The sequence below is a fragment of the Microcaecilia unicolor genome, chromosome 11, assembly GCF_901765095.1.
Source record: "Microcaecilia unicolor chromosome 11, aMicUni1.1, whole genome shotgun sequence".
Taxonomy (NCBI): Eukaryota; Metazoa; Chordata; class Amphibia; order Gymnophiona; family Siphonopidae; genus Microcaecilia; species Microcaecilia unicolor.
Window position 1 is genome coordinate 15,166,194 of NC_044041.1, and position 14,490 is coordinate 15,180,683.

Here is a 14,490-nt window from a genome sequence, read left to right on the forward strand (position 1 = left end):
GACAGCTACATAAATGATGGCATGACCAGACAGCACCAAACCAAGTCTGCTGTCCCGCTAAAGCTCTGAAATCTCTAGAAAGTTTACTGAGCATGCTTGGATGTTCTCACATGGCGCCTTGGCCTTCCCCAGTCAGTCTGTATTCTAGCTAGATTCAGCTTTGGGAATGGGCAGGATGGGTTGTGTGGCTGCATGTCCTGCTATCCATGGAGGTATGCAACTTTGATTTCTCCATGGACAAGCAACAAAAGTGGCGACTCCCAAGCTGAGGATTGTAATCAACATTTAAGTCTTTAGTCCATTCTTTATAACATAAGTTCTAGTTGTGGTGTAGGTGGACGGTGGAAATGTTATGTGTATAAGCTGCTGAATATGGTTTGGCCAAAAGGGCTAATATCTTTTTCTGAAGCTAGATCCAACCAATAATGCCTGGCGAAGGTGTGAATGGAGGGCCATGGTGCTTCTTTATAGATCACTGTTAATGCTGAGCATAGTTGAATAAAAATACTGCTGTTTCTCTAAATTGACAGGTATTCACCTTACCGGGAAGGTGAGCGTGAACTTGCTGTAACAACATGAAACACAGTCTGCTATTCATACAAACAGAGAAAAATGTAGGCAGATAAAGACCATCTGGCCTATCCACTCTGCCCATCCATGCCATCTACTCTCCCGGTTACTCTCTTAGAGATCCTATGTACTTGTCCAAGGTTCTCTTGAATTCAGATACTCTTTTTGTCTCCACCACTTCCACCGAAAGACTGTTCCACGAATTCACCACCCTTTCTGTGAATAAGTATTTCCTCAGGTTACTTCATCCTGCACATACTTCACATTCATCCTATGCCCCCTTGTTCCAGAGCTTCCTTTCAGTTGAAAGAGACTCGCCTCCTGTGCATTTATGCCGCGTAGGTATCTCCCCTCGCCCACCTTGCTTCCAAAGTATACATATTGAGATATTTACTTCTGTCCTCATATGCTTTATGATGAAGACCACTGACCACTTTAGTAGCTGCCCTCTGAACCTGTTTATATCTTTTTGAAGGTGCAGTCTCCAGAATTGTACGCAATATTCTAAATGAGGTCTCACCAGGGTTTTATACAGGGGCGTCATCGCCTCCTTTTTCCTACTGGCTATTCCTCTCCCTATGCACCCAAGCATCTTTCTAGCTTTTGCCGTCGCCTTTTCTACCCGTTTGGCTGCATTAAGATCATCACATATGATCACACCCAAGTCCCGTTCCTCTTTCGTGCACAGAAGTTCTTGAGCCCCTAAACTGTATCGTTCTCTCGGGTTTTTGCAGCCCAAATGCATGACCCTGCATTTTTTTAGCATTAAATTTTAGCTGCCAAATTCCAGACCGTTGCTCTATCTTCGCTAAGTCCCTCCTCATGTTATCCACACCATCAGGGGTGTCTGCCGTATTGCAGATTTTGATATCATCCGCAAAGAGGCAACCTTATCAGACAGCCCTTCAGTAACATCACTTACAAAAATGTTAAAAAGAACTAGCCCAAGAACCGAACCTTGCGGCACACCACTGGTAACATCCTTTTCCAGTGGTGTGCTGCAAGTTTCGGGTCTTGGGCCGGTGCTCTTTTTTGGAAATGTGTTCTCTGTGTATAGATACGTATCACTTATTTACAGTCTAGGCTACTGAGTTGTCCCTCTACTTCACTGGCACGCAATCCAATGGTTGATTCCCCCCCCCCCCCCCCTCCCAAAAAGTGAAACAGGTAAGGGATATTGGGCTCTGAGATAGCATTGGGAAAAATAAATGTTTATGTTTCTAAAATGGCTGACATAAACATTTATGCTGCTATTCCAGACCACAATTGCTTATGTGCTCGTTTTGGCCCATTGATATTTATGATTCTAAAATGGACGCTCCTGCCACACGTAACAGTGAACATAAGAACATAAGCGTTGCCCTACTGGGACAGATGGAAGGTCCATCAAACCCAGTATCCTGTTCCCAACAGCGGCCAATCCAGGTCACAAGTACCTGGCAAGATCCCAAAACAGTAAAGCAGATTTTATGCTGCTTATCCTAGAAATAAGCAGGGAGTTCATGTTTTGATCTCATGGCAAAGGCGGTGTATAAAGTAATTCCTCCTTGTATTTAAAACAGGCTCTGTATCTGCAGATCCTGTTCTAAATTACTAGCAGAACTTGAAACGTTCCAACCTGGATACTTCAGTTCTGATTCGTACATCTTTTCTAAAATGCTGCTCAAAACATAACGCAACAAAGCAGTGGGTAAAAAACCAGGAGTTCCAGAGTGAAGATGAACCAAACTTTATTAATCAGTATATTGACTCGACACAATGTTGTGTTTCGGCCAAAGGGCCTACATCAGGAGTCTAAATACTTGAGTTGAGACCGATAATGATGATCCAGAATTAGCAATGTTGTAAAATACAGTCTGTATTGTAGTGGTCTTAAAAAAGACCTTTGTTCTGAAGCGTGAGCCGGATCACTCACATGAGCGTCTGGGCTGTGCAGTCTAAGAAACACCGATAATGATGATCCACTACAATACAGACTGTATTTTACAACATTGCTAATTCTGGATCACCATTATCGGTCTCAACTCAAGTATGTAGACTCCTGATGTAGGCCCTATGGCTGAAACACAACGTGTCGAGTCAATATACTGATTAATAAAGTTTGGTTCATCTTCACTCTGGAACTCCTGTTTTTTTACCCACTGCTTTGTTGTACTGTGACTATCCGTGGGATTTCGTTGAGTTCTCCACGTTTGTGGATTCTCTACTGCTCAAAACATAACGAAAAGTGGAGGAGTGGCCTAGTGGTTAGGGTGGTGGACTTTGGTCCTGGGGAACTGAGGAACTGAGTTCAATTCCCGGCACAGGCAGCTCCTTGTGACTCTGGGCAAGTCACTTAACCCTCCATTGCCCGCCGCATTGAGCCTGCCATGAGTGGGAAAGCGCGGGGTACAAATGTAACAAAAAAAAAAAAACTATAGAAATGTATTTCATCAGCACACAAACTAGATATTGGTGAAAAAAAGAGTAGTTAGGTCACCACTTATGTGGCTGGAATAATACTTTGAAGATGTTTTATACTGGCAGCTAATAATACTGAGCCGGTACATCAAGCTCCATCTCTGGCCGTCTTCAAATCTAAGCTAAAAGCTCACCTTTTTGATGCTGCTTTTAACTCCTAACCCTTATTCACTTGTTCAGAACCCTTATTTTATCATCCTCACTTTAATATTCCCTTATCTCTTGTTTGTCCTGTTTGTCTGTCCTAATTAGATTGTAAGCTCTGTCGAGCAGGGACTGTCTCTTCATGTTCAAGTGTACAGCGCTGCGTACGTCTAGTAGCGCTATAGAAATGATTAGTATGATTAGTAGTAGTAGTAGAATAATACCTGGAGGGAGGGCAACACATTCAATCCATGGGTCCTACTTAGTCTATGAATTTTGCAACATGCTGTTTGCAAAACTTAATCTCAGAAACTTTTACCAGATCATTTAGTTCCACTTGTTGAGTTCATGACTTTATTTTATTGGATCTTAATGGGGGTAATTTGATAAGGAGGTCGATATTCAACATGATTTAACTGGCCAGAAATGGCTTCTGGCCAGTTAAATCGCATGCTTGAAGCTAACTGAACTCAAAACCAGCTATTCTGGGGGTTGAGTCAGCACTTGGCCGGTTAAGTGCAGATTTTCAGAACTTAACCGGTCAGGTTGACTACATAAATAGGACCACATAAAAGTCAGTCCTATCTTTATGTGGGAACCCATAGCCAGTTAAGCGCTGAATATTGCACTTAACTGGCTATGGTGTCGCCGGCTGCAGAAACCCAGAAATTCAACACCGGTGCCTGGACATGGCCTGGCATTGAAATCCCAGGTTTAGCTGTTAACACTCTGGTTGGAGCTATGTTATCAAAAGTTTAAATCTGAACTTAAAACTAATTTGTTTAATATTGCCTCTAAAATATAAAACTTCTTTTTCTCCGGATCAATTACAACAGGCTGTGCTGGAGGATGAGAGACATATGCAGTCACTTGCTTTTTGTTTTAATATCCTTGACTCTTTCCTATTTTTTATGGAGTTCTTTTCTTTCTTTAGACTTTCTTGGTGTATTGGCGGTATAGTAAATTAGAATAAACATAGAAACACAGCGCCAGTGGTGGTCAGCAAAACGCTGAGTGCCACCGGCTGAATATCAAACCTAGAATGCCTCAATGAGAAGTCTAAAAAGACAGCTACTTTGAGCTTATTTTATAAAGGTAACATGTGTTCTGTTGGATCCTGGCCTAGCAGCACACAAATACCAACCTTTTTGAAAGAAAGTATAAATTTGTGCGTGTCCTCTGTGCATCTCCATGCCTATTTTATAAAATACATACATGTGCCAGAACAGGGGCAGCCCAAGGCAAATAGTATTCTCAATGGAGAAGGGTAGTTAGTGGGGTTCCCCAGGGGTCTGTGCTGGGACCACTGTTTTTTAAACATATTTATAAATGATCTAGAGATGAGAGTAACTAGTGAGGTAATTAAATTTGCTGACAACACAAAGTTATTCAAAGTCGTTAAATCGCTAGAGGATTGTGAAAAATTACAAGAGGACCTTACGAGACTGGGAGACTGGGTGTCTAAATGGCAGATGACGTTTAATGCGAGCACGGATGAGTCAGGGGCATTCCAACAAATTTGTGCACAGTGTTATAGAATACCGGGGATGCACGCTGAAGTTGGGCGCTGGGAATGCAGACGTAAGTGGGTGCGGGAATTGGCACTATGTGCTTTTCTGTTAAAAACGCTCAATCTGGAGCACCCTTTATAGAACAGCGCATAGTGCTGATTTTCTCCAGTGTTCAAATTTGGGTTCCATTTACTGAATCTAGTCTTTTACGTGCATATGCAGTCACACCATAGGAGCCAGCTCTGCGGGTATATTGGGAGACGTCACTTTCATTGAGTTTAGCACACCCAATCATTTTGAAAAGTTGGCTCCAATGAGTCACGCAGTATTATTAAAGCCCTTCTCCGTGTGGAAAAAGCTTTATAAAATTTACCCCCAACTTGTTCTGCACTCCACAAATAAAATAGGCCATGTACACAGTTCATGGTCTGGGATCATATATCCGTGCCATATACACAGAACAACAGAGGACACAATTATACTCTAAAATTTTACCATGCAAAGAAAATTGCAGGCAGATGTTTGTACCAAGTAATGAGTTTCATAACTGAGTTCACATGAGTAGGGTTGTCGAGAGGGGAGGGGGCACGATTTCCCGGGGCCAGGCGCCAGCAAGGTTTCCAGGGGAAGGCAAAAGATTCTGCTCCCTTCAGTCTATCTCTCTCCTGCTCCTCTGTGTCGGGACCCTGGTGATTGTGTTAACGCAATAACCTGGGTCTCGGCACATAGGAGCAAGAGAGTGATAGACTGAGGGAGGAGTAGATGCAAGAAGGTAAGGGACAGGGGGGGCCCAAAAGGAGGGGTGGCAGCTGCTGTAGCCCTGCCCTGGACCCGACTCTGTCTCTCAGCGACCCTAGTTATGAGATTTATTCATGTAAGTGAAATCTGAGGCCAGTCACATGGTACAAGGAGATGGCCTGTTCCTTGGTTACTCTACAGGTGATATATAATATTCCATCTAATCCATCATTTTAAATTTGAGGTCAAATGTCATAACCTTCCACCATACAGGAAAAATGTAAATATTATAGTTTTCAAATGATAGTTTATTTTTGACAAACAGAACAATGGTTGCAGACGCATAGCCTTGGAAGGGTGTATAGAGAGAGAAATATCACATTCTATATTTTTAATGTATTATATTTACAACTAACTTCTTTCCATACAGTTTATAGTTTATTACATTTGCTATTCCGCCTTTACTGACAAAACAGGCCATGGCGGTTACAATCTACAGTAAAAGTGAGAAAAGAACTCCACTGAAATGTAACAGGATAGACCACATCAAAACAGTCTCAAACACACAATATATACAGACACAGTTGCCCTAGAGAGACATAATTCATGGGACTAACCTTTTTGAAAACATCCTTTATGGGGTAATAGGAACTCACTCCCATTGCATCAACTCTCTGGAAAATACCCATTGTAGGGTAATTAATAAGACAGGGTTCTTAGGATGTGACTCATGCTTTCTTCCTCCTCAGTATTTATATTTTCCATATGATTTATTCACAGAGCTGACAAAGGAGAAACTACTGGATCAAATGAGAACAGAAATGGCAGACAAATGTGAAGTAGTGGCTCTAGAAGATCAAGTGAGATTGCTTACAAGTCAGCTGGAGAGCAAGAATCGTGACTTGCACTGTTCCAGCCTGGCTCTGGACAAGGAAAGAGCCCGAATAGAAAACATGCTGAGGCATGAAGCGGTGAGAGCCTTCTAGGAGTTACAGCAAGCCACACCATGGTGTTACATAAAATCATACCAAGCCATACCACAGAATGTTATACCAAATTACACCAAGCCATACCACATACCACAGAATGTTACACCAAATCACACCAAGCCATACCACAGAATGTTATACCAAATCACACCGAGCCGTACACAGTGTTACACAAATCCATACCACAGAATGTTACAACAAACCATACCAAGTAGTGCTGTCCGATTCATGATTTGAATCGATTCGCCATTTGTTTTTTGCGAATCGATTCAAATTGATTCATTTCCTAAAAAAAATCAAGTTTTTTAAAATCACTACCTGCGTGCGGTCCTCCTTCACCACCTTCCATCTTCCCCCATGGCTCCTTTGTCCCAGTTTGCCACCTTCCCCCGTGGTGCCTCTCTCCCTCAGGCCTTGGATCAAGGAGGTTTAATGACAAAGTGGCCCACCCCCTCCACGCCACCACCTTCCTGCCTTCCTCCACTGTACCTCTCTTGCCTCAGGCCTTGAATCAAGGAGGTTTAACACCACAGTGGCCTGCCTCTTCCACGCCGCCACCTTCTCGCCTTCCTCCACAGCACCTCTCTCACCCAGATTGAGACCTGAATGCTGATTTTCACACCCAAAATGAGTTTTTGTTCAATGTGGCTTATATTTAGTAATGATTAAAGATTACATTTATGCATTACAATTGTGGTGCATTGTTGTTATAATAGTTAACAAAATTTTGTTATTGCGCATTGTGATGAAGTGCCTTGCCACTCGCCTGGGGCTAACCCTGCGGCCACTTAGCCGGTCTATCCCCAGCACAGCTCAGGTCCACCTGCACGTGGGCATGTGCTCTACACTAACACCCTCCTCCCACCGACTGGGTCACAACTGCCTCTGGGCGGGTCTCCACTTCTCAAGTTATCTCCAGTGATTTCTATGTTACTGGGGGCCACACTCCCAGTGGTCCCACAGTTCCTGGAAAGGACTCACAGACCCAACACATAAACCACCAGGATTCTTAGTCATTCCAGACAAGCAGAGTCAATAAACTAAAGAAGATTTATTGTCAGAATAGAATAGTGAACCATATAAACAGGTGGAAAGAACAGGCAATAACAGATAACTAAATATAGATCAAATATAAAACTATCTAAACATTTATCTACTACCTAAATGGTACCTGGGGAGTTCAGGAACAAGATATAGTTACTCACAGGTTATGAAGTCTAACTGTTCATAGGGTCTTAGGAAAAGAGAGCCTTCTTTTTCTACTCCCTTATCTGCAACTAAACAAAAATTACTTCACAGCTTAAGCTAACAGCTTTTGGCAGGAAGAAGAAACTGACAGTTCTGTAACAACTTTACAAACAATCACAGTCACCACTACCTGCTGGCCAAACAAAGGAAATGCACATCATAAACAGCTTTCATTATTTTGGTAGGGGCTGCCTTCATTACTGTCCACAGTCCCCCCAGTCCTGACACCTGACAGGGGGGACAGGGAAGGACACTCACTGTCTCACATAAGCACTCGCACACACTCATTCTCACATACACACGCTCTCTCACACACACACTCACTCACACCCACTCTTTGTCACACACACACACTTGCACATTCTCACTCTCACACAGTCACTCTCACAGACACTCTCTCAAACATACACACTCCGCGCAAAACCTTGCTAGCGCCCGTTTCATTTCAGCCAGAAACAGGCCTTTTTTACTAGTAACTATATAATTTACAAGCAGGAAAATTCTCTGTTTTGCCACATGCATAAATTAATCATAGAATTTCTTGAAAAGATAGGTCTTTTCTGAATTGGAAGTAGTTTGTGCTGTTTCTTTGACCTTGGGAATTGAGTTCCACCATTTAGAGCCCAGGTAGCTAAATCCCTCCGTGTAGATGGATTTGTAGATTATGTTATTGCAGTTGGGCAAGTGGAGTAGTAAGTGACCCCTGGTTCCTGGATTTGCATTTCTTTGCGATAGTGTAATCAGGTCCAGCATGTAATCTGGAGATATTCTGTACTGTATTTTGAAAATGATTGTGCTAGCTTTGAAGAATAGTCTGGCCTTGATTGGGAGCCAATGCAGTAATGGAGTTGCTTTATCATATTCCGGCTTTTTGAATATCAGTCTTGCTGCCATATTTTGGACGGTCTGCAGTGATTTTAGTAGGTTTTCTTTGCACCCTATGTACACTGCATTGGAATAATCTAGTTGGGACAGTATCAGCCGGAATGATTGTTTGAGGAAATAAACACTAATTCTTCTCAGTTTCCGTAGTGTTTTGAAACTTTTTGACTTGACTGCAGAAACCTGTTTGTCAAGGATAATTCCTAGTATTTTTAGTTGTGTTTCAATTGGATACATTTGTTGGTCTATTGTGAGGTTTTGGTAGGTCATGGGATTGTGCAAGCTGGATAGAACCAGGAGTTTGGTTTTATCTCAGTTTAGTTTGAGTTTGAAAGTTGTGGCCCAATTTTCCATCAGGTCCATCCCTTTATTAACTTTATCCAATATCTCGTGATATTGTTGTTGAAAGGTTTGTAGATGGTAATATCACCAGGATATATAAATGGGTTCAGTCCTATTTTTGCTAGTTTCTTGCTGAGTGGAGCCATCATGACATTGAATAATATAGGTGATATCAGGGAACCCTGAGGTACCCCGCATTCAGATCTCCAGGAGGCTGAGAACTGATAAGACATCTTGACAATATAGGATCAAGTTCTTAGAAAACCGTTGAACCAGGCTGCTACTGCTTCAGTTATTCCTGTGTTGTCGAGTAGGGTCATTAGTGTTGTATGATCTACTAGGTCAAAGGCGCTTGACATATCAAATTGTAGTAGTAGTATTGACTGACCTTGGCTTGTTATTTTTCTGAATTTTGTTATCAGGGTGGTGATAACTGCCTCAGTGCTATAGAGTAGTCAGGCCTGACTGAGAGCTATGAAGGACTGAGAAATGCATTAAATATTCCATTAGTTGTTGTGTTACCAGTCCTTCCATCGTTTTGGTCAATAGTGGTATTGAGGCCATAGGTCTATAGTTCGCAAGTTCATTGATCTTACTGGTGGCGTTTTTTGAGAGTGGAATAAGTATGATGTCACCCTTATCAGAAGGAAAGTGACCATTCAAGAATATGAATCCTATATGTTCTGTTAGGTGTTTGATGAACCAGTCTGATGGATTTTTCATCATGTAGTTTGGGCAACTGTCTAGTAGACAGTTGGCATGTGCATATTTTGTCAGTAGTGCTTTGACTGAACTGGTTGTAGATATCTTGAAGGAGGACCAGATTCTGTCTGCCTTGATATGGTCATTGTTGGTTTCACATTCATTGTTGGTTTCACATTTCGTGTAGGAAATCTTTGAGGGATGTTTGTGTTGCAGTTAGGTTTGATGTTATTTTTATTATTTTCTGTTCAAAATATTGTCAAGCTCATCTTCTGTTGGTGGTGCTTCATTTGATGTCAGCAGAGCTTGTGTTGATTACATTGTTCATTAGTTCATATATTTTTCATGTTTATCTCTTCTGTGCATACATATGAGCTGTAGTATTCCACTTTGGCTCTTTTTATGCTGTGCTTGTACTTGTTTATAGCTTTCCTCCATGTGATTTTCTTCATGTCTGTTTTGTTTTTGGAACATTTTCTTTCCCGTTTCCTGCAGAGTTTTTTCATCTCTAGTAGTTCCTTGTTAAAACCAGGGGTGTGGTTGCCTTTTTCTCTTTGTTTTCATTTTGAGTGGTGCTGTTTCATTCAGTGTATTTCTGCTTACTTCGTCCCATTGTCTCATGAAGTGGGTGTTATGTTTGTTTGGTCTTTTAGCGCTGTTGGCCAGAAGCTATTATCATCCACTTTGCCTCTAGTTAGGATACTGTGTGTTGTCCTCGGTACCTTGTTCTTACCGTTCTCTTTCCATTGAAGTGTGAAGGTGAGTTTAGTATGATCTGACCATGGCACTTCTTCCCAGTTGTGATTTTCTAATAAATGGTTATTGTTGGCTGAGAACCTGCGAGCTAGTATATCTAGTTGGTGACCTTTTGCATGAGATGAAGCGGTTGGTGCTGTTTTGAAGTTCCATTGGTTTGGGACGTTTGTGATGAACCTAGTGTTGGTGTCATTTTGTTTTTCTAGGTGTAGGTTGATATCTCCTAGTAGAGGGACATTCGAGAAGTTAGTGCAAGTGTTTGATACAAAGTCCATGAAGTCATCTTGGGGTTGAACCAAGTTCCTGGAGGACGGTAGAGAAGTATGCAGCATAACTGACCAGTTAATGCAAAGCACTGTGGGATTTGTAGTCCCTGATTCTACCAATTGAAATCGGTACTGAACTGCAGCTCTCATAAGTATGAACAGAAGAGATAAACCTGAAAAAAAATATGAACTAATGAACAATGTAATCAACACAAGCTCTGCTAACATCAAATGAAGCACCATCAACAGCAGAAACCAAGGACTAGCCTAAAATTTCCTTTCTGGAACTGGGGAACTTGGAAGCTCTGGGTACAGAATAATAAAGAGTTACAAGAAATGGTCTCACTATCGGATTCGTTTTTTTTTTTTAAAGTTTTATTATTTTCCAAAATAGCCAGATATACATTTGCATTGATGCTCTCAGGTACACATCTCACCATAGCTCCCTTATCTTGTCTACTGAGCCCTCCAAATCCCACCCCAAACCCACTACCCCCAACTGTACATCACTACAATAGCTCTTATGGATGAAGGGGGTACCTATATGGGGGCACAGTGGGTTTATGGTGAGTTTTGGAGGGCTCGCAGTTTCCACCACAAGTGTAACAGGTAGAGGGAGGTATGGGCCTGGGTCAACCTGTCTGCAGAGCACTGCACTCACCACTAAATTACTCCAGCATGCAGCTCTAATGTACCTGAGTATAACATCTGAGGCTGGCATAGAGTCTGGTAAGTAATGTTTTTAATTACATTTTGGGGGGCTAATCCCTGAATCCCTTCAGTGGTCATATGGTCATTTAGGGCACTTTCTTGTGGCTTATTTGTTAATAAAACAGGTCTAGACCAAAACATCCAACTTACAGCCCTGGATGTTTTTGTTTTGTTCTATTATGGCAGAAAAATGTCCAAATGCCAGATCCTGCCCTTAATACGCCCCTGACATATCCCTTTGTAATTTGAATGCACTTTTGATGGATTTCATGGAAAAACATCTAAAAATTGGTTTTGAAAATACCAACTTGGACATTTTTGTGAGAAAAACCTCCAAATGCAGATTTATGCCACTTTTTGGATGTTTTTCTCTTTTGAAAATGAGCCCTTCTGTCTGTTATAATATTAGCATAGTCCTGAGGCTATTGACCCCTCTATTTCAGTTAAGCTGAATCAAATCAAATTGAAAAATGTTTGACTGATTAGAAACTTTTTGATGCACTAATACCAAGCCACAGAATGTTACACCAAATCACACCAAGTACATATTCCCGCCATTTTGTAATGTGAAAATGCTGACGAAAGCATCACAGTTTGAAAGAATGAGTGCCTCAACTTCATCTTTCATTCATTTTTCTTTCTCTGTTATTCAAGTCATTGCAAGCCAAGCAGAAAGCCCTCCTGCAGCAGCTGGACAGCTTAGATCAGGAATGTGAGGAGCTACGAATTAGTGTAAGTGATGCTGAGGAGGATAAAACCAGGCTGGAGAAAGAGATAAAGGAGATCGAGCAGCAAAGGCAGCAGGTTCAGGCCAAGTTACACGAGCAGCAGGTCAGTCTCCATGTCCAGGAGTACCAAGGAGATTGTTGGTGATCCTCTAGAACAGTGGTTCTCAACCTTTCTTCTGTTGTGACACACCTGACAATGTTCCTGTGTGTGACACGCTGAACACAAAAATTCACAGCTGATTAAAAATAAAATCCTAAATATGACGCATGGGAAATGTAAAATAGTCTAAAGCAGAATTTATTTGCTTAAAGAAATACAGGTAGTAGCTAACTGGGACTATATATAAATTTCAATATGGGATTGAATGGTAGACAAATTCTTACTAACTTACTGTGTCAACATCAATAAACGTTTACCCATTCTAGAGTATAGAGCTAGGATGTTTCCCTTACAGCTTGTCATACAAAACAAATATATATTTAAATTCTGGTGTCAGCTCGGTAGCGGCAACACAACATTCCTCCACTGCCAGATACTGTACAGAGTAACACAAAACCCTGCAAATATGCTACCCAGAAACCATGTGAAGAAACAGAACCTCTGAACAGCAAATATGCAGCACTTCTAGGGGCTGGTGGCAGTAGTTATCATTGAGGGTAGTGGGGAAGTAGAAATTGGGACCAGTTAATGGGGATTTCAAGTACTTGATCTCTGCTCTCCCCAGCTTGCAGGTGCAGGTAGTTGTTAAGTAAAGCACAGGCTTGCTGTCTATGTCAAATTTTTGATGACACACTAGTTGAGAACCACTGCTCTAGAACAAGGATAACATTGAAAGTACTTCATCTGGTATTTCGGTCGTTGTATCATATGAGGCCTAATTAACTGAGGGAAATGTTGGTCAGATATATTCTGATACAAGCATTATGATCTGGGGAGGTGATAAATCTAGCTATGCTGGGCGAGTACTGGGAAGTGGCTGCTTGGTGGGGTAGCACCTGAACTTTGGAATAAACTTCCGTGGGAATTGGAGGAGAACTGTCAGAAATTCTGGAAAATATTAAAGTCTTCCAGGTTGTGGTCAGTGTTGATACTCAAACCTAAATTGTCCAGGTAATTATCTGGATAGAAGCGTAGAATATGACAACTATCTAGATCACTCGAAGGCAGACTGTAATTTATTTATTTATTTGTTACATTTATATCCCACATTTCCCCACCTATTTGTAGGCTCAATGTAGCTCACATAGTACCGGAGAGGCGTTACAGACTCCGGTGTAAACAAATACAAAGTGATATTGTGGTAAGATAAAGTTCATGTGGCACAGGCACACTAGGGAATCGTACAACGGCTAAATACAGGAGTTTCTACCTATATTGCGGCTGTCATTTCTGTGAGACACGCTCAGCTTTAAGATTTTTTCTGTCTAAATTTGGAGGTATTGGATACATGTACACTTTATTTACATTCAAACCCTGACCCCTGAGGCAGGCGTTGCTTAACGCCGAAACACGGCCCGTGTCGGGTCCTTTATTAATAAAATACTCCTGTTGCCTCAGTCTTGAAGGCCCAGTGTTGCATTTTTTGTCTGTGTAATTTCGATGTATGCTGGTTACACTCTCTGTTTGGCTTGCACAGCCACACTAGGGAATCGTACAACGGAAGAGTTGTGTTATGTCCGTTACGGTCTTTAGTTTTGTTGTGTTGCAGAGATCAGGCATTTATGTTGGATCGGTAGCAGTGGTGTGCTGGAGCAGGCTCTCACAGGCTCGCAAGAGCCGGTTGTTAAGTTTTTAAGAATTTTGGGAGCTGGTTGTTAAAGTAGGGCCCTCCATGGCTACTTTAACAACTGGCTCCCAAAATGTGGGCTTGGGCCCCCCCTGCTGTATTCTTTTTTACTTTGCTGGTGGGGATGCTGAGCCCTGCCAGCCAAGTAAATAGACTGCTGCTGCTCTCCACTCCTTGTTTCCAGCTCTGAGCAGCAGGCTGGGGCTTCTCCAGCATGTGTGAGAAGTTTCAGCATGCTGCTTAGAGCAAGACGTTGGGAGTGGTGGGAGTCCATTTATTGGCTGCCAGCAAAGGTATGCCTAGTGTGCCCACATGAAGGGAGGGAGGACAGAGAGGCAAGTGTTGCTGCCCCCCCCCCCGGCCACCCCTTCCAACTGCAGAGCTGGCTACGTCTGGAGAAAGAGCCTGTTAAAAATTTATCAGCACACCCCTGATCGGTAGGGTATGCCAATCCACAACAATGATTTTTAGCAGCTCTATCCAGATAGTTCCACTGAAAATCGATGGATGGTCTCAGTCAGTGGCACTTCACATCCAGGTAACAGGTGCTGCTACCCAGATAAAGCTTTTGAATATCAGGTCATTAATTTTTTTTTAACAGTTGTTTTGGTTATTTATTAGAGGAAAGTGGATCAATGGGGCCACAGGGCTCTATT

At 42.1% G+C, this 14,490-nt stretch overlaps 1 protein-coding gene across 3 annotated transcripts in view; it reads left to right on the top strand.

Annotated features, from left to right (window-relative positions):
• CCDC157 (coiled-coil domain containing 157) overlaps positions 1–14,490 on the top strand; it is a 60,036-nt gene that overhangs the window by 16,756 nt on the left and 28,790 nt on the right. For all 3 annotated transcript variants that reach the window (XM_030218289.1, XM_030218290.1, XM_030218288.1), the window contains exons 6-7: positions 6,204–6,394; positions 11,974–12,150. In XM_030218289.1, the coding sequence (XP_030074149.1) occupies positions 6,204–6,394; positions 11,974–12,150 (368 nt within the window). The remainder of the gene's footprint in view (positions 1–6,203; positions 6,395–11,973; positions 12,151–14,490) is intronic.